Here is a 23194-nt window from a genome sequence, read left to right as displayed (position 1 = left end):
TAAATTGTTAGTGAATAAAATATTTCCAATGGTTTAACCATTAAAATATTAGTAAAAAGCACTATAAAAAAACAACTATGCATAATAACTAAGCTTAAAACCATCATATAATCAACACATTATAGTATGTGATATAGTATCCATTTTACTATTATTTACTTATTCAGATAGAAAATGTACATCACTCTTATATGTTTGTACATCACTCTTATATGTTAAGTGTGACAATGATTTTGCCAAATGTCTGCTCCCCCTTCCCCCAGGCTTTAAAAACCTGATTGCTCTCCCTCACACATTTGAAATGCACTGAAAGTAGTCACTGAGACACACCCCGCCTAAATGTGGTAGGCAACATGAGGCCATTAGCATCCCTTTCACACCTGCTGCCTTTCTGTGTGGAGGGGGGGTCTGATTTGGGAAAGGCGATCCTAGAGGTGGTTGTGCTGCAGAGTGGAGCTCTGGCTTGATGTGTCTGGAGTTGAAAGAGAATCTGACCGTATGTCACCTGCTTTGCACTCACACAGGACTGGAGAGAGTTTCTTTTACATGGACAGTAAGCGGCCCATCTGTGACTACTGCTTCTCAAGTAACTTCAGTGTTTGTCACTGATAATCTATGATGAAACCCTTTCACCCAGATTACCCAGTATCCTGTAGCTGCATACTGTGTTATTTACACATTAGTTGTGATTGATTGAAATAAAAACCATTGTGTTAAATTGTTTTGCATTATGGATAAACCAAGGTGCTACTGGGTTGCCTTAGAGGATATATATTTTTGTTCAGGAACTATGACTTATTTAATGTCACACCAACCACAAAGAAAGAAGGAACAACAGAACACTGCTTTATCACTTCAGTATTTGGCACAGAATGGCACATTTAACAGACTGTTTAGTCTTCATGTTATCATTAACTGCCAAAGTGTCTTGCCATGCTCTTGTAAACAAGCCAATCAGTATGGTATTGTTTTAGAGTCATCCCAAATAACAGGTCAGACAGGAGTACATTTGCATATTTAGGGACTTTTAAGTGTAGTTTTATATACATGAAACATTCCAAATATATATATTTTTAATGAGGCAGATATGTTTAACTTGCAAGGATGTCGTCTGCTGCATTTATTTGCATGAACTGTTAACGCTTTTGTTGAGACATATACTATATTCACTGCGGTCTACAATGAATACTGTATATTCACCAATGTCTCTGGGATACATATTCATTGTTTGTATTTTGCTTTAAGGCACTTCACATATATCATTTAACTGTGTCTTTCTACCATTGATTTGTGTATGATAAATGGGTCTGCATACCGCACACACAAACAGTTTAGTTTGCTGTTCCATGTCAAGAGTAGGCATGCTAATGTATTCAAGCTGGGCAATGGCTCTCAGAGTTCATTGAAAATGAACAAAGGTGATACATAAATGTAAAACAAGCCATTTGCAGTTATCGGTTCAGAAGGCATTGTGTGAAAAGTGTGCTTTGTGATGCAAATGCAGAATTTTGGATTGGCCAGAGGGAGGTTAGGGATGGGGTAAGAAAATGGCCTTACTCTGCACTACGCTCACTGAAATAATTATCCAGTCAGTTTCTGTAGGTATTTAATATGTCTGGAGTCTTGCAAATATACTTCCTAGAACCTCAAAGTTATTTATTGAGGAAACATACACATTTTTTTACATTTTAAAATTTTATATTTTACAATATATGTATGTGAATATTCTGATCCTTTTGCAGAAGACAAAGTCATCATAATTAACTAATAATTAGTATTTGAAAATGAATCCAAATTCAGTCAGCAGGGAAGCATGGGTGTACTATTTTGACTTACATTTGAGTGCAAAAGTTTGCACATACTTATGAAAAACACATAGGCAGCCACAAAGAGATTTATCTGAATCAATTAAACTATTAGTGTGAGTAAGTTCATATGTTCCTTCGTTATCACAAGTAATGAAGGAAAAAGTGTAATAGTGTATGTTAAGGTATTAATAGTAAACAAAATAATGATTTTTTTTCTATTGTTCATGCCTTCTTTTCTTTGGTTCTTTTCAAACTGTTTTTCATATATATATACATATATATATATATATATATATATATATATATATATATACATATATATATATATATATATATATATATATATATATATATATATATATATATATATAAACAAGAAATAAATATATAAATGTAAATCCTGAATATATAGTTATAAACCCTGATTATATATTCATACTTATTATCAGGCATATTGATAGACAAGCTCTTAATTTTTCCATATTTGACTAAACCAGTAAACATGCTTGGTATAATCAGTTTTTGTTTTTTTCTCAATAAAAACATTATTTGTCAATTTATTGTTGACAATTTCCCTAGCCCTCTCAGTCATGCTGAATTCTGCAGAAAAGCTACACAGCATTAACACTGTTAATGGACTGTAAGGACCCTTTGGCACTACGGCCAGCCTTTTGTAAAGTAGAGGAACATGCTCGCTTTGGTTTAGATAAGTGATGTGCACTTAAAACTATTATATAATTGTACGATATTTACATAGACAAATGTATACAGGATGTATAGAACTACTGTTTTCATAAAAAATTCAATAAGAACATCTGTCTATTGACATGCCTGATCATAAAGATATATTTATATTTATATATATAACTATATATTCTGGTTATAACTATATATTCGGATTTACATTTATATAATTTATATATTTGGATTTACATTTATATATTTACGAATTACAACTTTATATTCAGGATTTATAAATATATATTCAGATTTCATATAATTATTTGCTTTCATTTTATATATTTATAATAAATATATATAATTTATCCAAGAAGTTCTAAATTATATATATGTATAATTTAGAACTTCTTGGATTTTTCATCATCATCGCCATTATTATTATTATTATTATTGTTGTTGTTGTTGTTATGTAACTATGAAAGCACGAGGGATGCAAATTTGGCACTCAACTGACTGCTTGTCATTGAACCGTTTGACTTTGGGCCTTGAACATCGCACAGCTCTGTCGGAGTCCTGCAGAGTGACACAGTTTATACCGAATGGGGTTTATAATAGTCCTGATAGATCAGCTCTCTCGCTCTCTGCTGCCAAGCTTACTGCACTGATCAAGTTTTTGACAGTCAATGAGAGGGGGCAGAGAGAGAGAGAGAGAGAGAGAGAGAGAGAGCTGTGAATGGTGAAGGAGCAGGGGAGGGCAGGCAGAGAGAAGGCGAGAGAGAAAGCGGCTGGCCTTTGTAGTCGGCCGAGGAATGCGGAAACGTCCCTGCTCTGTGTCAAACTCCTCCGGAGGGGGTCGAGGCAACATTCAGCCCAGCGTGGGAAAGCGACGGGCAGAGCGAGCTCACCGAGCAGCTCAGCGCACCACACTCTCTCCGCTTAGATGGGAAAACGCGTAGTGGGGGAAAACGGACGGACGCTAGCCTAGCCGAGCTGAGGAGATAAGCAGCACACGCTCCTTGCACGCTCACTGAGGGCTTGGGGAAAGAGAAGAAAAAGCGAGTCGCTGAGTTGAGCTCGGTGTGCCGCAGTGGCGCAGGCGCTGGCGCAGGGAGGATGGGGGGTTAAAGCGCTGCAGCCGCCGACTACCTGTGTGGCCTCGCTAGGACAGTCCGGGATGTAGAAGAGGGGGAGAGAAGAAGAATAAAAAACCCCGCTCCTGCTGCTTCTTTCTCGCAGTTTTTTTTTTTTAATAAACGCGAACGATTGTAGCGTGATTTACATTTCAGTGAGAAACTAAAAGGGGTAAGTAAGTAACCCAGGCTATCATTTGCAGAATTCTTTTATTGCATTATGCATTTTTTTTTTTGCAGTTTTGCATTTGTTCTGCGACTTTTGCATTTGCCTGCTTTGCACACATCCTCAAGAGCATTTAATACATAGTAGTCTAGCAGTTAATAAAAGCTGACATGATTGTATTGTCAGCTAGACCAGTCGCGCAAACTGAAAGTGCTGTGTCCACGCGGAGCTCGCGAGCGTTTGGCCACAGCTTTTTATTGATACGTTGAACAATGAAATCAGTAGGCAGCCACGTGCTCGGGGATTTCGGGGCCACATAATGCACGAGCATCTTTGCCTATCATGTCAGAGCTTTATATATTAACAACTTCCCACTAAGGTCTACCTATTATGGTCTAATTCTGTTTATTATTACTGATCGTTCTCTTGTGTATGCTTGTTTATGTTACCGGGTTAATTTAACGCTTTCTTTTGAATCGTTTAATTATAGCCACTGTGTGTTGTATGCATTATATGCATGATATGAATTGCATAAAGTAAGAGCTTTAATACATTGTGATTACTTAAAAATTCTTCACGTGTGTGTGGTGAACTTAGCATGGTCTTACAGCAGGCACTGCGTAAAAATGGGGAAATATATAACTTGGCCAAACGTTCAGCGCGACAGATGTTTGGACATCAGACTGTTGTGATGTTAATCCATAGCTCGTGCTCAACTCATTCGTGTTTACCTTGCCCTGCTTTGCGCTTGCTCTCTCTACAGGCAACGCACGTGCAGAAGCGGCGCTGACTCTCCCGGTCATGGCTTCGTGAAAGAGCCTCACCGGGCACGTTTTCGGGATTCCCCGGGGTAGGGCTGCATCCGAGCATAAAGACGCCCGTGCCAGAAAGACAAGTAGATAAAGAAAAAAAAAAGGATGGACAGAGAAGGTCTAAACCAGCAGTATGAGCCCGTGGCTGAGATCGGCGAGGGCGCGTACGGGAAGGTGTACAAGGCGCGCGACCTGAAGAACGGACGCTTCGTGGCGCTGAAACGGGTGCGCGTGCAGACCGAGGAGGAGGGCATGCCTCTATCCACCATCCGCGAGGTGGCAGTACTGAGGCAGCTCGAGTCTTTCGAGCACCCCAACGTGGTCAGGTAAAGAGGGAATTGGGGTTTTAAACTCTGCACTCTCAAAATTCTACTTTATTAGAAATTGTCACAAAGCAGCTTTACAGAATCCTGAATGTAGCTTTATATTTAGATCCCCAATGAGCAAGCCAGGTGGTTACAGTGGCAAGGACAAAAAAAATGTCTGAGACGACACCAGGAAGGAACCTTGAGAGGAACCAGTCTCAAAAGAGAATCCATCCTCATCTAGGATTAGAGATCATTACTCTACCACAATTCTATGCTATAACGTCAAACAGTATTTTGAAGTTGAAAGGACGTTCAGTATGAACATCATCGCCTGTATGATTGCAGCAGCAGCTCTTACGTACGCGTCTACAGTATCTACGTGAGATTTTCCCCTGAAGAAAGGGTGCAGCATGGGTATAAACTGTTAATCAACTGTTAGGAAATGCAGATCTGTAGGGTATCTTTGTGGGACTGTCCACAGCAGCAGGAAGTGAGTCACAGGGCTCCATCAGGCAGGTCCAGAGGACGACAGCAGCCGCAGCAGTAAATATATAAATATATTGAATTGAATCGAAGTGTTCACAATCAGGCACAGATTAAAAAAAATTACTAATCCGTACCTTTCCCTGCGTCTGGGGTGGTACCCTGAAGAATACGTCTTTTGTGCCTTTAATGTGTATCTTTTACATGCTAGGCTAATGTCAATTTAGCAACCATTTTAAAATGAGGCACAAAATTGGTCCTTAAGGTATTTTTAATTAGATTTTAGACTAATACATGGCACACAACATTCCAGGCTAAAGATGCACACTAAAGGTACAAAAGGTCACCCCAGTGACAAGGAAAGATACAGTAACAACCGTGTTTGAATCTTAACACCTTCTACAGTAGCACACTGATACTGGAATGCAGTTCATCATTCAAGGATGACAAAAGCTGATCACTTAATTCCACAGAAATGGCAAATAAGAATGCAGGAACCACCTTACAATGTTCAACAACATCTTAAGAAAGTAAAAGCTAAAACATTAGAACATGTGCAGTTTGCAGGTCTGTGTGATTTAAAGATGGTTTAAAGAGATGGAGAGGGATCTGGTTAGCTCATTGTTAAATTGCTTAGTTAAAGTGCCCCATGCTTTCCTCCATTGTCTTTAGAATTCCCTCAGAGTAAATGTCTTGCAATTAGTTCACTGTGGAGGGGCCCAAAAGCACACTTTTTCACTATATATGTCACATACCATCTTGTACAGCACGGTTTTTTCCCCATGGTGATGGGCAACAGATATTTTACGCATATGCAACCTCATATTAATACTTTAATAATGAATAATCATATTAATAATTATTCACCCAAACTAAAAGGTTTAGCACATCATGGTCCTTTCCCTGGTCTAAGACCTTTTAAACCTGGTTATGAATTAATCAGTGTTAAATCAGGTCTGTTATAGCAGAAAAATCAAATTGTGGTGGTGTCCAGGAACAGAGTTAGTCTGAATTTATGGTTGATAGTAACCTGTGTTTGTAATAGACTGGATATGTTTGCATTCCAGTCGAGTTGCCTGTAACTGGTATTATGGTCTTTACAAAATGGCACCATTTTTTAAACCTCAGGTTTGTGATGTTTGCAATGATATGCCACATAATGTAACTGCAGTATGCCTTGCAAAACAACAACAACATTTGCTGTAACATGTTGGTGGTGAATGGTTAAAATGGATTGTATTATTCTGACTCAAAGAATTTACAGTTGTTAATTCACTTCTTCTGTGAGTAATAATGGACTCTGTGTCACTGCCTTAGCATTTTTTTTTTTTACAGAGAGAGAGAGGCATGGTCAATCACTTTTCCCGAATATTCATTTTTAAAATTTTTAAATAATCAAACATACCTCGTTCAGAGATCAATATAAATCTGATCGAATATGAATACAGAATGTGTTTTATACGAATTCTGTCTCACACTCTGTCATATCATGGAATGGATGTTGCATTTACTGTAAAAGAAAAAAATGTATATGGTAGTAAACAAAGATGTCTCTGGTGTAAAGCAGCATGTGGAACAGGGAAACCTGTAGTATATTCAGGGCCTCGTGTAGCTACAGGCTACTCTTAAATGTTTCCCATGAAAACTTTATTTATTCCATATGTTTTATGTCAGTTGAGAGGCTCCATTGTAAAGGAACAATTTGGATTCCTGGAGAAGAATTTCTTGGAGAAACTTAATCAGTGATGTAATAGGAATGTGGTAATTTCCAGGATTTTTAACATAATATATATGGCTTGGCTTGGCCTGCCACTTACAACTAAAATCGGCAAATTTTGTCCATACTTTTTTTTACCCGGAACGTTTAACAAATGTTATGTCATTTCATCACTAATTACTAGAGTGACTAAATTATGTGCAGGCATGGGGATAAATGTATTATCTCATGTTCAGCCATCACTATGATGAGACATTCTGGTATGTGCTTGAGTTACCATGGCACATCACACGTGTCTATGGTGCTGAGATTGGGATGTTTTGAGACGCTTCGATCTTTACTGGGAAAATCAGATGTTTTTTTTTTTTTGCTGATTCTTACTAAGCTTGTCTAATTTACAGAAGTACATACTCTATTGCTTCATCTAATTTACAAAAGATATTGCCTTAGCTGGTAGACTGTTGTATTAACTCAATTAACTGTAACTTGTTTTCTCCACACCAGATGCAATAAGTCAGATCTAGGACGATTCAATTCATACTGAGAAGAGTCTGATTAAAAAAAAAACATTGCTGTTCAAAGATCATTATTAAAAGGTTGAACAAGTTACGACATTACCCTGTTTTACTGTATTATTTTTCCTCATAGTAGCAAGCAAGGTGCAAATAGCTGGTAAATTTTTTTTCCATACATGTCTAGTTATATGACTCAAGGCTTGTTGTCACTAACATGTGATTGTAGTCATTCTGATATTAAGCAGATGGAGCTCACAGAATAAAGTGTGAAAGGGAAAAAATGTAAAAAGGGGGAAAATAATGTGTGAAGGGGAAAAATTACAAAAAAAAAACCAAAGAAAGAAAACTGTCCAGTACAAAAATATGGAAAAATATGTGCATTTTATATTTACTCTATAAATATTGTATTTGAAATGATCAGTTGATTGGTAAATGTATTTTTTGACAGATTTAATTAAATAAGTTTTAATGTTATAGAGGAGAAAGGAATCTTAAAATATCATTATATTCGTTTTCACCTGATCATGCGAGAATGTGTGCAGCATGTCAAGAAGCTGATCTGTCATGAGCTTACAGTTGGAAATGCTGATCACTTCTTTGCACTTTGCCATGAAAACTCTGGTATTTGAAGCATAACAAGCATTCTTTCAGACAGTCAGCAAACTAGTCTGGACAGTTAACTCACCCTTTAGGATTTTTTCCCTCTTAGCTATAGTGTTTGGCACATTTAATATTTGTACATCAGGAAACAGCTGAATGCTGAAAAATGAATGACACTCTCTACAGTTCTGTGCCTAGAGATAAATACAAAGAAAATAATATGTTTGAATATGTTCATCATGATATGTTTTCTTATGTTATTCTCTAGGTTGTTCGATGTCTGTACAGTTTCTAGAACTGATCGGGAGACCAAACTGACTCTGGTCTTTGAGCATGTGGACCAGGACTTGACCACATACCTAGAAAAAGCACCTGATCCAGGAGTGCCACCTGAAACCATAAAGGTACTCAACAGCTGCTCATTTAACATTAAAACATTATAAAGCTAAATAGCAGCAGATTCCTGACAATCACTTATCTAAAAAAAGAAGCCTTATACAGTTGAGGCCAAAGGCTTACATGCACCTACACTAAAGACATTCTAAAGCCATCTATCTTCTGAAGCGCACCAGTCCCTCTTCCAGCAAAACACTCTTAGCCGTTGATACTGTTCTTCGGATTAAAAGCCTCAACTTATTTCCTCATATATAGCACTGGTTATTGTGGTTTAACAGTTCAATTTTTGTTTCGTCTGACCAGAGAACACTCCTCCAAAGGCTGGTAATTACCCACAAACTTCAGTCTGGCTTTTTTGTGCTGGTCTTGGAGTAGGGGCTTCTTCCTTGCATGACCGTGTTTCAGGCCATGGCGATGCAGGACTCTCTTATGGTGGATGTACATATTTGGTACCTGATTCTTCCAGCTTCCTTTGGGGTTGTCTAGGGGTTCAGTTGAACCTTTTGGACCAAAGCTCATTCATCATTTGGAGTTATTTTGTGCCACTTTCCTGAACAATGCAGTGTCTGTGTGGTCCCAAGCTTTTTATGTTTGCTTACAGATACTTGTGGTACCTTCAGTTGTTGGCATTCCTAAGGTAGGCCCTGCTACAGCCACCAGTGTACTCCTAATTAACTTCAAATTATGACAATTGGCTAATCGGAAGCATCTAAAAGTCATTTCATTACTTTCTGCAATCTTCCAGACTTTTTAAAGAAACAGTCAACTTGGAGTATGTAAACTTTTTTAGACACTGGTAGCCAGATATAGTGAATTAAAGCTGAAATAAATCTGTTTCTAATTGAGTGTTTTAAAATCACCTCTGATATGAACAAAGCAGTTGCTCTGATTGACTTGTCAAAAGAAATGTGGGGTAACGTGAAATGTGTGGAGTTGTGAAAAACAAATTGGGTATCTTTAGCCTATCTTTAGGTGTATATAAACTTTTGGCCTCGACTGGATATATACTGACCTCTGCTTTTTAAGCTGATTCGGAGCACCTCACACACTTTTACCAATATGACTTATGTGTATTACAAAGTAAACCTTGTGTTTTGGATTTCCACTTTGAGGCCCGTGAATGCGAATATAAATGGAGTCTTTTGGCATGCTTTAAAGAAGCAGATGGAGGATGGAACTCTCTAAGATTAGGGTGAGGCCTGGCCTTTTGATGGGCAGTGCATGTGGTAGATGGGCTTCTAATTAAAGAGCTGGGCCCTTGTGTGTGCCTCTATTTTCATTCAGCTCTGGCTTTCACTGAAGACTAGCCAGAGGAATGTTGTTCAGAGTGTGTGTGTATGTGTGGTTTTGTCTGCAGTGGCCCTCTCAGTTGCTCGCTTTTTGTTGTGAATAGAGAAACTGAATGTAGGAGGCTTCTGTAAGGGGCAGTAAGTAAGCGATCCTTATGTAGCGTGGATATACTTTTCATTAGTCCACAGATAATCCTTTAAAGCTAGCATTGTCAGAGTTCTCTTACCACTTTCCAAAATGCTGAATATCCAATAGAAATGCTGGATATTTTTTCCTGCACACCTACTTTCTCATCAGTCCCGTTCCCACCCACTAGTCTTACAAATCCATTTATCTTATTTCCCTGCCTGTGCCCAAAGGATATGATACATTAAGTCCTGAAATGAGATATAACTTCTTTTCAGTTGTGTTTTACTGAAAACTGAGACGTTTCTAAAGTGCATATTTATATGGAAAGGGTTTCTTTTGCTAGTTTTTCTATCAACATGAAGGAAAATGTTTGTAGATACATCAATTTTGTACCTCCATCCGCTGGTTCTCAAATCATTAGCGTGCTCACTTGTTCATCAGTCAGAAGCATTGCTGAAACTATTCAGAAAATGACTCAACAGCATGTCTTGCTGCTGATCAGCCATTTATGAAAGCATGGTTTCATGACATCTTGCAAGACTTTAGGGAGAAAAGTACAAAGCAAATGACAAATATCACTTTTGAGAAGAGAACTGCTGTACGATACAGACTGCAAATCAATACAAAGTTCTTCTGACAGATCACCTTTATCCTATGATGAAACATTTCTATCCTGTTGAGAGAGGTCTGTTCCAGGATGACCCTGCCTCCATCCACAGGGTATGACGGCTCACTGAATCGATGTTTTGATAAGTATGAAAATGATGTAAATCACATGCTATGGCTTTCAGAGTCACCAGATCTCGACCTAGATAAACACCTGGGAGACTTTGGGCTGAGTGTCCCCTATCACCATCATCAACACACCATTTAAGGGAATATCTTTTGGAAGATCAATGTTCATCCTTCCAGTACAGTTCCAGAGACTTGTAGCATATATGCCAACGCACACTAAAGCTGTTCATGTGGCTCATGATGACCCAAACCTTGATTAAGTTACTTTATGTTGGTTTGTCCTTTAATTAGTCACCCATGATTTAAATAAAAATAGCTCAATAAAGTGAATCAAGCTTACTTCCAACCAAAATAAGTTTGAGGAAAGTCTGGTGAATGCCACATTTAGCATATAGTCATAGTATTTTCTTGGGCAGATTGGATTTCTCATCAGAACATGAGATAATGGACATTAGGGACAGATGATAGGCTCTAGTGCAGTACTGCTAAAGACCCCCAACAACTTCATTTACTCTCGCCCTCCCAGAAAGACACCAGATTGCAGAGCTCCCAGCTTCCCCCCCCTTCCCATCTACTCCAAATCCCCCATTCTGTCCACTCCTGCCCCATTTTGGACCCACCACATGCTAATTGATGAAAAAGGCCCCAGGAATCAAACGGGCTGGAAGGACATCAAGCAGCTGGTGTTGTGTTGGCAAGTCCGGCCGGCCATTCCAGGCTCAGCGTCTCTCTGAGGCTTGTCTCCGCCCCATAAAGGAGAGCCTAATGAAGCATGGGGAGGGAATTACAACTAATGCTAACTGGCAGATGTCTCGCATTGTGCCAGGCTACAATAAACAATATGGCTGCCTCTCATGAATTAGCATGAGAATGGGGAGTGCCTTCTGGAAGCACTGTTTTGACTGCTGTTTTTAAGGAGACTGTTTTTTTTGTCTCTTCTCTTTTTTCTTAGTGCTCTGTCCATGTTCTTTGCAAACGAGGTGCCGTTGAGGACAGGTGTAGTGTTTGTCCTGGGTCTTTGAGGTTGATGCTTTAGCTTGCATAAGCAGATGGTTTTAAGCTGGAATCAGGTTTTCTCACTATGAGGTAATGCCATACAATGAAATTCACTAAGTGGCACTTCCATAGCTTTTAAATTCAGCCTCCTGAATTGCACTGTGGAAGACAAGGAGAGGTTTTTCTATAGCCACTTAACAGGTGTTACATGGGATAAGGTTCTGCCTGTTATTCTGGTATTAGATATATGGTTAGTTTCATTCATCCTATTCAGTTGACATTAAACAGGTCAGTGGTATTAACCCTTTAATTATACAATCTCAGTAGAGGCAGTACATCTTAAGTTAACTCATCTGAGACAAAAAAGAGGGCTCTGGGGTGAGTGTTTGTTTTGTCCTTGGGTCATTATGCTTGAGGAAATGTGGCAATATGGCTTGAAGCCAAAGCAGAGTAACTGATGAGGCACAATGCCGTTCCGCCAGCCTGCCTGTGCCATGGCGGCTTGGTGGGTCTGGTAGGTCATGGATGGATGGGTATTTAGAAAGGGGCCCTTGTTTATGCTGGCCACCATGCACCCAGGCCTTACCATCATACACACGTTCATTTGGCTCTAGCTTCCTTTATCCGCATTATCAGAGGCCCCGTCCCCTTCCCCGGCATGACCAGATCTGTGCCGTTTGCAAATGTTTTCTGCTTGAGTGTGCACACTATTGTGTCAGTGCTTTTAATCACTTACCAGCTGGTTGGGGACTGAATGGGGTGGTGGGCTCAGATCCATGTCACTTGTGAGGTCTTGGAGGCAGGTTTCTCCAGGGCCGCCTTCGCTCAATGCCTCTAGTTTCGGGGAAATTCTTGCAACAACTGGTCACTTGCTTTTTAAAAAACCTTTTCCAATTTGTCAGACACCTTTTCTTATCGACCATCAGGGCAGCTCCAAAAGCCTCCATGGCTGTATTTTTTTTCATGCTGTTGTTGTGCAAGTTGCACCAGAGGAAATGGCAGTTAAGCCATTTTCTCTCATTTCATAGGCATTACGCCTTGCTTTTCGCCTGGCCCTCAGACTGAACAAGTGCTTGAGAGACAGCTGCAGGGAAGCGGAGGCCCAGCAGAACAGGACTTTAAAGTAACATGTCTTTCCGGCCCTGCATCAATGTCAGTTAACAACATCTGCCACGCTCCAGATTTAAAGGGCCACACTCACTTTTTCCTCCTCCAAGCTAGAAGAGCCCTAATTTTCCAAACAGAATCCTGATATCAACAGTGCCATGTGATAATTTGCTCAGGTCTTTTAGAATTTCCTTCCTTTCTCATTCCTTGACCTCCTTTACCCTCTTATTAGCCTGCTACTCATCCATAAAGCAATGTTGAGATATCTGGATGAGAGATAACAAGGAATAGCTGGTTTTTCTGTGTTTTTTAGGATATGATGTACCAGTTGCTGCAGGGGTTGGACTTCCTCCATTCGCACCGTGTGGTTCACCGAGACCTGAAGCCTCAGAACATTCTGGTCACCAGCGGAGGACAGATCAAACTGGCAGATTTTGGCCTGGCACGCATATACAGTTTTCAGATGGCCCTTACTTCAGTGGTGAGTCAGCTTGGCAATTCCTTGCCCTCTTTTCATGGTTGTTATATACACTTTTACCGTGAAAACAAACCAGTCCAAGAATATGAGCTACACAGCAAATTTATGAATTCGAATTTATAAATATTCACAAAACATATAGTGGGTATATTCACATCCAAAACTTACTGCAATGTGGGATCAATTTGGCAGGCATATTTGATACTTTTGCAGAGATATATCACCAATATATAACTTGCTATCATAAAAGAAACTGATCCTAATATCACTCTCTTGTTTTAAATAAAGTTGTCTGCAATTGTCAAGCTACAAGCTGTTCATGATTTAAAAAGCTACATGCTTTTTACAGGTACATGTAAAGTACAAGTATATGGCACAGCTGCATCATAACGAAAAGATTTTGCTTTTCTATTTGTAAACAATTCTCATTAAGAAGCCATTAACATTATTTAACTGTAAAACAACACTCATTAAAAGGCAGAGATAGTGGGTTCACTCTTGGATCAGGTTTTTTTTTTTTTTTTTAGGATCAATCTGGCTACTTTTATCACTCTACACTGCTACTTGGTGAAAAAAGTAGCTCATTACTTAGCTATTTTTGAAAATAACTCCACTGCTGCTATGCTGCTACAATTATTGTTAAGTTAGTAGCATCACTACTTGTAGCTACTTGCTTTCTAACATTGCAGATATGTATGTAACATTTTACATTAATGACTGATCCCAATCCTGTGTTTTTTTAAATAAATAAAGAAATTGAGAGTAACTATCACCATCGCTATTACTGTCCTTCATGGAAAAGCTTGTTATAAAGCTGATATCTAAGCTTTCCATTTAAACCCCTTGTTTTGACATTTCTACCCTGTCTCTTGAGTCCACCCAGTTCTATTTTAGCAATTCAGTGGAGATATATATATATATATATATAACTTATTTATGCACAGACTTGGTTAGATTTATTTCTTTAATGAACCTTTGGCAAGTTCACGAAAGTGACCTGCAGTAAAGTGAAAAGATCAGCTGGTCCCCTGGGTCTGACATGGACAGCTCCCAATCAGGAGTGAGCTGCACTGAAAGAAAAGCCACCCATCAGCTGCGGGTCTAACAGCAGGTGTATAAAAAGTGTAAAATGAGACTGGCTGATTAATGTCATTGGGCCCCACAAAGTGGTCCGGGGATGAAACGGATCATGTGATTGAATCAGTGAATTCCCCCTGTCATTCTTTGAAGTCATAGTCTCTTGAAGGGAGCTCTGATGTCAAGCGATAGCTTATAACTTGTGAATAGACATTGTATCTTTTCCACTTCAGACTGAAAATAAGAGATGCTTCTCAAAGGTATATTGTGTTGGTCTGTTAAGCATTTTAGAAAGTGAGTATTGCATATCATCTGCTGGACTTTTTCCTGAGGTATCTGTGGGACATTTGTAGAAACTTAGAGGAATCCCCACTCAGTAACACAGCCACAAGAACACCTATTAACCCACTCCGTTTCACTGCTAATTTAGTTTGTGAAATTTGAATGACTGCTAAAACGTTCCTTTTGTCATGTGGTTTCAGTGGTTAGGCAGTTGAGCTTCTGTAAGTTGAAATGGTAATCCACCAGAGATATTAGAGCACCCCACCTCCACCCTTAAATCAACTGTGAAACAGACACATAGTGAGAAACAGACAGTAGGAAGAGTAAGAGATGGTGAGAAAGGGAGGGAGGGTGATATAGAGAAGTGATATACTCAAGAAGGGAGAGAGAGAGTGAGTGAAAGAGAGAGCAAGAGAGAGAGAGGTGAAAAGTGAGCATGGAATGTTCTGATTCATTTTCCTGCATTTGGAATCCCCCACATCACCTGCTTTCAATGCGGCTAAAAACACTTCCTCTCTGTCTCTTGTCGGATAAAGAAACGATAACCCCGGGTATGCAAAGCAGGCTCTGAGGTCACTTTTTGTTTGCTTTTTTCCCCCTCACAAATAATAATTGCTAAGTATCTGCTAACTAGATAGATGATATTCAAATCTAGAGCATGCAGGGAAACAGAATGGTTTCAGAAAGAGACTAATGTCTAATGTCTGACACTCAAGATGAATCATTCAGTGAAAGGCCTGTTTTTAGCTGTCTGATTTACATAATATATGAAGGTATGTCCCTTGGGGATTTTGCATGAAGAGGTCCATATTTAGTCAGTCTTCACATATTTAGTCAGTCTTCACATATTTAGTCAGTGTTCATGCTCATGTTATGAGAAATCTGGTGTCTTTTTTAACACATGGATATTGACAAGATGCTTTCTGACTTATGGCAAAAAATGTTATATATATGGCTGACAGGAGTGGAACTCAGTGTGGTTTTCTGCTGTTGTAGCCCATCTGCCTCAAGATTTGATGAGTTGTGCATTCTGAGATGCTTTTCTGCTTACTATTGTTGTAAAGAGTGATTGTTTGAGTGACCGTAGCCTTCCTGTCAGCTCAAACCAGTCTGGTCATTCTCTTTTGACCTCTGTCAACGACAAGGCGTTTCTGCCAAAAGGACTGCCACCCACTGGATGTTTTTTTGTTTTTCACACTATTCTGTATAAACTCTAGGGACCGTTGTGTGTGAAAATCTCAGGAGGTGAGCAGTTTCTGAAACACTCGAAGCAGCCTTTCTGGCAGCAACAACTGTGCCACATTCTTAGAAAAAAGGTTAAGTCAGGTCCTTCTCGGGGAACACTTAATGGTTCTTCTGTCTAGAACACAGCAAGAAGAAGACGAATCCCTTTAGGATGGTGCTAGCTCAGTGGTTAAGACATGGGAACTTCTGATCAAAAGGTCAGGAGTTCAAATCCCCAAACCACCAAGCTGCCACTGCTGGTCCCTTGAGCAAGGCCCCTAACCCTCAACTGTATAAATGACCTCAGCTGTATAAATGAGAATAAATGTAAGTTGCTCTGGATAAGGGCATCTACTAAATGCTGTAAATGTAATGTTCCAAAGATGCCTTGAGAAAAAGAGTATGTGGTGTTAAATGATTATTAAATACAGGACAAATCTCAAGACATTTAAAGGATGGTTTGACTAAATTATATAGCCCTGCTTAGGGAAAACCTACAGTACATATTTAATATTCTTTAAGGAAATAAGTTAAGAACATGTTCAGAATTCTCAGTGTTTAAGAATGAGCACTGCCATTTTGCATCTGTCTCATAGCTCTTGTTCGTTCTTCCAGCATGTAGATGAGACTGGGAGAGACTAAGGGAGTGTAAGCTGGCAGACCACCCATTGGGTGCTGCCGATGTGGAGATTAGCCTGACCCTACAAATCTCATGGGACCACTGCATTGTTGATCATTATAATGACTCCACTCTCCCGGTGGCCATTGTGCACCTCTGATTGACGGCGCAAAGCCTCAGGGCAAAGGCTCAAAATATAGCAATGTTTCTTTCTCGTCCTCTTGCCTTTTTGGATACATTAGCTGGCGTTTATCCTGGGCCATGTACAGACAGAAGGGAGGGGAAGCTGCCCTGGTTACTAGGCTACAGCACAGCATTCACAGGCTTCATGATGGTCATAATGTACCTTCTGCTGCCTTCTCTTTTCACACGCTTTGGTCTATGAGATCAGAATTAGGTAATGGTAATGGTGCATGTTGAAAACTGATTCCAGCTTCTAGCAGGAGTTGGTGTAAAAGTGGAATGTCCGTTTAAGACCGTTTAAGGATTGTCTCATGAAAGCCATTAGGAAAGCACCCAAAAGAACATTATGTGCACCATGTTGCTCATAAATTAGATTTACCAAAGATTAACTGAAGGGATATTCCCTGAATCATTTATTCTGATGTGTGGTGTGTGTTATTTTTACCTCAGCTACAGCTGAGGACAAAATGAAGAAGACAAAGAAATTGAATTTATACCAACCAGACCTTCATTGTATCAGGTTTCAAAGATGTTCCTTTATTATCACATGACCATTAATGGCAAAATAGTGTTAAAAATGATTTTAAAAAAAGTGAAATGATAAAAGTCCAAATCATTGCACGCCCTTCCTCAATGTTGGATAAATATAATAATACACTAATACTCTGTATGTCCACCCTTTGCCTTTATAACTGTCTCCAACATCTTTGTGTATCTTCTGAGCAGCTTTTGGATCCTCCCAGTTGTAATATTCATCTCTTCTAACACTGCCAGATTACTTGGCCGATCTCTTTCTTTTTTTCTTTTTTTTTTTTTTTATCTGTTAGAGACAAAAAGGGTCATGACAACACTTCCCTTTTTTTTATTTATTTTGCTTAATTATTGGAAGATATACCTACGTTTTGTTTTAACTTCCTGGAATTTGTGTAGATGATGTGAAAAAAGTGGTACATTCAGCTCTTTCTGCCCCTGAAACAAAGATATAATAATAATAATAATAATAATGATAAGAATAAGAAGAAGAAGAAGAAGAAAATTTGGTATATTAAATGTAGCTCAAAGTGCTTTACAAAAAAAATTCTAATTAAAATCAGCATAAGGGAAGAGGCAGAGGCAAAGATAGAGAAAATAAAAGTGTAATGGAGATTCTAAAAATAACAACTAAGTAATTAATTATTAAGATAAGTGTGATAATTTGTTTATAAAACATTAAAATGAAATATATAGTACAAATTACATTTTTAAAAACTGCCCATAAAATGGCAAATGATACAACGTATGTAAAGTAAAAAGCTGTGTTTTAAGTTGCTTTTTAAAATTGCTAACTGAAGATGCTTGCTGTATGTCTTTGGGAGCGTATTCACTAAAAAAGCCTCACTACTTCTTTTGTGTTTTGTTTTTGGAGATGCAAACTTTTGCACTCAACTGTAATAACTGTACTCACAATTAATAGAAAGTAAAGTGTTTTCATATGGTGAAGGGTTGATGTAAGATTTTATGATAAAGAATTTGAACTCAACACATTCTAGTTCATGATGACTCAAGTGAATTAAGCAGCTGAGTCTGATGCAATGCAATACAGCAACAGAACTTTTGTGTCTTTGAAATATGTAAATGAGCTCAGTCTCCAGTTGAGGCTGGTATCCCGTCAACCTCCCAGTTTATTATTCAGTTATTCATCTAAGTTCTTATTCTTGAAATTTGTAGTGACTACAGTGAAGCTTAGGAAGGAGTAGGTAGTTATGAGTGTGAGGAATGTGAGTCTGGATCCATCAGAGCCCAGCGTTTAAGGTTTATGGGGTTAAAACTTGAAACTGCTATTGTTTGTATGGTGTTTGTGGTGTCATGCAGCTCGAGTGGCCTGATACAACTCGTTTTGTGCAGTGTTAAAAAAGACTTGATCCAGCAACTGTTTTTCTGCATACCACAAACTCCACAGCAGCCTTTGCTGTGGGTCCTCTGGGCCCTGATGCTTCCTTCCTCTCTTCCAGTGGAATGAATTCCTCATGTTGGCAAAGCCTAACCGCCGCCTTCTCTCTCTCTCTCTCTCTCACTCTCTCTCTCTCTCTCTCTCTCTCTCTCTCTGTTGCTCTCTCGCTCTCTCTCTCTCTCTCTCACACTGTGTGTTTTTCCCCCAACGTTCACCAGGCTCTTCACTTCTGTAAACCGAACTATCTCGACTATCAAGTCTGATAGGACCCGAATTGTGATAACTGAAAATGACAAATTGACATATATTCCATCTTCTAATACATGTTAATTCAACTGCCATGTAAACATTATTTCTAGATTTGCTCAGACTTGTTGCAGTTGGAGGCGGTTGAGTGCAAAAATGTGCCAGTTTGCTGTGGCACCAGCATAATAGTTCCACCCAGCTGCACTTTTTACTGACTATTTCTACATGCAAATGAGGCTAATCAAATTGCTGATTTGGTGAATTATATAAACACCAGTAGATTGTATCAGATTATTGTGTACAAAAAAGCTTACATTTGAGGAGGATTTAGATGATTGATTTTGAGATTGGAAGTAGTTAACCTCTACCCAACATGGTGGTTGACAAAACCAGGGGGATTCCTACTGTGTTATTATTCCAAAGCAGCACAAAATGTAAAATTCTGATTAGAAATTCTGATTAGAATTGTTATCAGCTATCAGAAGAGTAATTAAGATTTGATCTAACTTAATCTAATCTTTAGATTTTAAAGTCCTTGAACTGAAAATGAAAATTTGAATTTAAATATCTCTAAATGAGCATGCCGGTTGTTTTTACCTTTGTGTGTATGCCTGGAAGAAATTCATTGTTCAACACCTGTAACCTTTAAACTCCTTTCAAGTAATGAGTTTGCTCTCTAGGGTTTTGCTGTAGCTGCTCTGTATCAGCTATAGTGGCCAGACGTATTCCAGTCATAGCATTTCCCATATGAGCAGCCAGTCCCTGAAACATCAGCTGAGTAAAAAGAGAATGAAGTGGGAGTTAGAAGTGTGCCAGTGAGAACAGAAAGGCAGTGTCATCTCCACCTCTGGTGGGAACTTTGGCAGAACCAGGAGGTAAGCTGATAATTAAAGTGATGGTACAGTGGCACTCAAATATAAACCAGCAAGAGTCCTTGGGAAGAGTGAACATTCAGTACTCTTCTCTTACATCCTGGTTTAGCTTCCTGGTTTTGAATGTTTTTTCAACTCACATTCAAATATTGTTAGTCTTTATGCAAAATCTTCAAAAGTTGTCTCTTTGTTTGAGATAGCTCTCTTTGCCTGGATGTAATGTGTAGTGTGTGTATCGTCTGTGAAAGGCTTACACATGTTGATATGAAACAGGTGAGAGGTAATTTGACTTTATGAGGTCCCTGTTACACCCAGAATAATAGGTGAGGCTTGTACAAATAACCTTCTCTCAAACAGTTTTCAACCTAGCACCTCAGATGTAATGGAACAAGTAATTACTTTAAATAACATTGTCATATGCCTACACTTCTGAGAAACTGGAAGGCTGTTGAGAGGGGTTATGGCTCCACACTTTTCTCCCATGAAGATTCTTGTTGTACTAAATGCATCCACATGAAGCCAGGTTTACTTTTGATCAAAACGTTGATGAAACTAGAGATTTTTCTGAGCTGAAGTTAGATTTCCAAAAGGTTCTTGTGCCGAAGGGAAGCACAGCAAACCCAGTTTCTGCCAGACAATGTGCTTCTACTCTGGACAGACACACAAGCAGCGGCATGGCTGAGAAAAAAAAAAAAAAGAAAACAAGGCACGCAGGAGAGCACGTGCAGCAGACTCTGGGAATGTTTAGATATCTCTTCCGGTATTCCAAAAAGGAAGACGAAGGAAGGAAGAAACGAAAAAGGAAAAAAAGGGGGCGGGCTCTTGAACTGCAACAGACACAAACAGAGGCACAGCATGATGCACGAGGAGCTTCTTATTTGGTATTTCCTGTGCGACCCTCACCAATGGCCATCCACAGGGAACGGTGAGCTCTTACTCTTACCTCTGTTTGGATTGATTGCTGATGACATCTTGGCAGCGGACCAGAGCAGCAGAAAGACTGATCGAGGGGGTGTAACAGCATCTGGATATTAAAGCATTGCCTGTACCAGCAAAAAAAATTACAGCATATATCAGGAATTTTCCGACTAATGATGTGCGGATGTGGTAGCACAGGGGAAAGAGAGGCTGACTGTACTCTCTTTGTTTGCTCAGAGAGGGCCCCATACAGCATTCCTGTAAGCTCTGCATACTTTGGCAGCAGTTGGGGGCATTTTTTTTTTAACTGTATACAGTTCTGCATGCACGCTTTGCTCACTTGTGACTTCATATATCTTTCAGCCGTCTTGAGCAGGCCTGACAGACTTGATTTTAAAGGAGCAGCGAAAAAGCACTTAATGACTGGAATGAAGCGTCACAAAACAAAACATGACGAGAGGGGATATGAAAGTCATTTCATCCTCACATGTTTCTTTATTTGCATTGTGCATGTATTGAAATAAGTAATGTCAATTTCAATGCAAACATGGGCATCACAGTGGCTTTGTAAGTTCTCCCTGTGTCCGTGTGGGCTTCCTATGGGTTCTCTGGTTTCCTTCCACCTCCCAAAAAACATGCTGGTAGGTGAATTGGCGACACTAAATTGCCCACTAGGTGTGAATGTGTGTGCATGGTACCCAGCGATGGACTGACGTTCCGTCCAGGGTGTATTCCCACTTTGTGCCCAGTGTTCCTGGGATAGGCTCTGGATGCACCGCAACCCTGACCAGGATAAAGCAGTTCCTGAAGATGAATCTAAAATCTTACACTTTTACATTATGAAATTCTTCATTCTGTATTATTTTCCCTCATTACTCGAAGCTGCTTAAGGTAGCATTTCCATAAATAACACTGTGAAGAAGTTTAATAGACTGAGCATTAAGCTTCCAAGCATGGCCTAATCATATCGGATTCAAGATCTGTTATTAACTGAATAAGGGGTCATTGGCGGACGCTCATTTTTAAGGACAGGCCTTTGTCTTCTGCCAAGTTAGTAGACTTGTCCCTTTAAAAGTGTCCAAGGGCAGCCTGAAAGAATGCGGACGAAGGTCTTGTGTTGAAGGGGCCTTTCATCCTTCACTTCCTTTGAGAGAGTGAATGTAAACACGGGCTGATGGCCAAGCCCAAAAGCCAGCCTTATTCTTAATCGCATTGTGTCTCTATTGTTTTAATTCCATGAAGCAGATGAAAAAGAGGAGGTTGGGTCTGTAGGGCTCGGGTGTATTAGCTGAGACCATATGACTGAAGTGCAAGGTGGTACAGTCCAATATAGTGGAAGTGCATCTTGACCAAGTGAGCCTTGTGTGGTGTGGATGTGCTTGAGCAGCATTGCTGAGAAGAGCTGCAAAGCCACTGTTTCCCCTTGTGCTGACTGAGCCCATGCCGTCTCACCAGATAGGAATGCACAGAATGCTGTCCTTTAATCTGAAGGCAGCCAGGATCACTTTATCTGACCCTTCAGTTAGCAGCCAACGGCACACAGGACCAGCCTGACAGAGAGAAACCATTACCTCATGCAAAATAAGCACTGCAGTTACAGCAGTAAGTTTAACCATGTCAACGTATAGACATTTAATGTCAGACTGAGACTCTCTGGTTTAAAGGAAAATGCTATTATTTTTCTTGTAGACATTTTACATACATTTCAGTGTTTGAAATTATTTTTCTTATTTGATTTTTTTGTGTTCATAAGATATGGTGCAAAACTTACCTCCCATAGACTTCCATACAATAAGGCATATAATACAACAACAACTTTGGTTTTACAAATAAACAATTTTTTTCCCCTCAGTTTGGTCATCTGCCAGTTCCCACCCACCAGCCAGCTCTGCCCTATCACACATCAGTTAGGGAGGGTGAAGGCTAACACGTGCTCCCTCCGAGACAATTCAGGCATTTTGTTGAACTGCCACTCACAGGGCAGTGTAGCATACTTGGAAGAAAGCGTTATCTGCCCTCTTCTTCTACTCAGAGTGCACCCAGAGAGACTGCGAGACCAAATCCTGGAGTGCTGTGGCATTATCGGGATTCGAACTCGCAATCATTGGACGATGGGGTGAACAATTTTCTGTTGAACGGGCAGATGCTATTTTATTTGCAAACAGCTGATTTCTTTCAAAACCAAATGATTAGCAGTTAGGGTAACAAATGGTTAGCAATTAGCTATGTAACAAATACTATGTTGAACTACAAACAGAGCTCTAAAAATATTAATGGTGACAGTGACAACGAATTAAAGCAACACTATATGTGCAGCAATATAATAAAACACATTGTTGTAGTTCCAATCCCAATTCCAAAGCCTGGGCTAAGAAAAAAGGCCAAGTATACAGTATGTAATTCATTCATTGGAGCCCAGAGTTTTTATTTAGTTGCTTTCTCACTATGAGTAAGTAAATATATCACCTAAATTGTTTTTATTGGACTGATTA

The 23194-nt window shown here is 39.4% G+C and overlaps 1 protein-coding gene across 1 annotated transcript in view; it reads left to right on the top strand.

Moving 5' to 3' along the window:
• The first annotated feature begins 3185 nt into the window (after nucleotides 1–3185).
• cdk6 (cyclin-dependent kinase 6) overlaps nucleotides 3186–23194 on the top strand; it is a 35668-nt gene continuing 15659 nt past the window's right edge. The window contains exons 1-4 of the mRNA XM_053228424.1: nucleotides 3186–3791; nucleotides 4549–4923; nucleotides 8489–8624; nucleotides 13187–13354. Of these exons, the coding sequence (XP_053084399.1) occupies nucleotides 4703–4923; nucleotides 8489–8624; nucleotides 13187–13354 (525 nt within the window). The 5' untranslated portion in view covers nucleotides 3186–3791; nucleotides 4549–4702. The remainder of the gene's footprint in view (nucleotides 3792–4548; nucleotides 4924–8488; nucleotides 8625–13186; nucleotides 13355–23194) is intronic.

Source organism: Pangasianodon hypophthalmus, chromosome 23 (genome assembly GCF_027358585.1).
Source record: "Pangasianodon hypophthalmus isolate fPanHyp1 chromosome 23, fPanHyp1.pri, whole genome shotgun sequence".
NCBI lineage: Eukaryota > Metazoa > Chordata > Actinopteri > Siluriformes > Pangasiidae > Pangasianodon > Pangasianodon hypophthalmus.
This window is presented reverse-complemented; position numbering and strand designations above follow the sequence as displayed.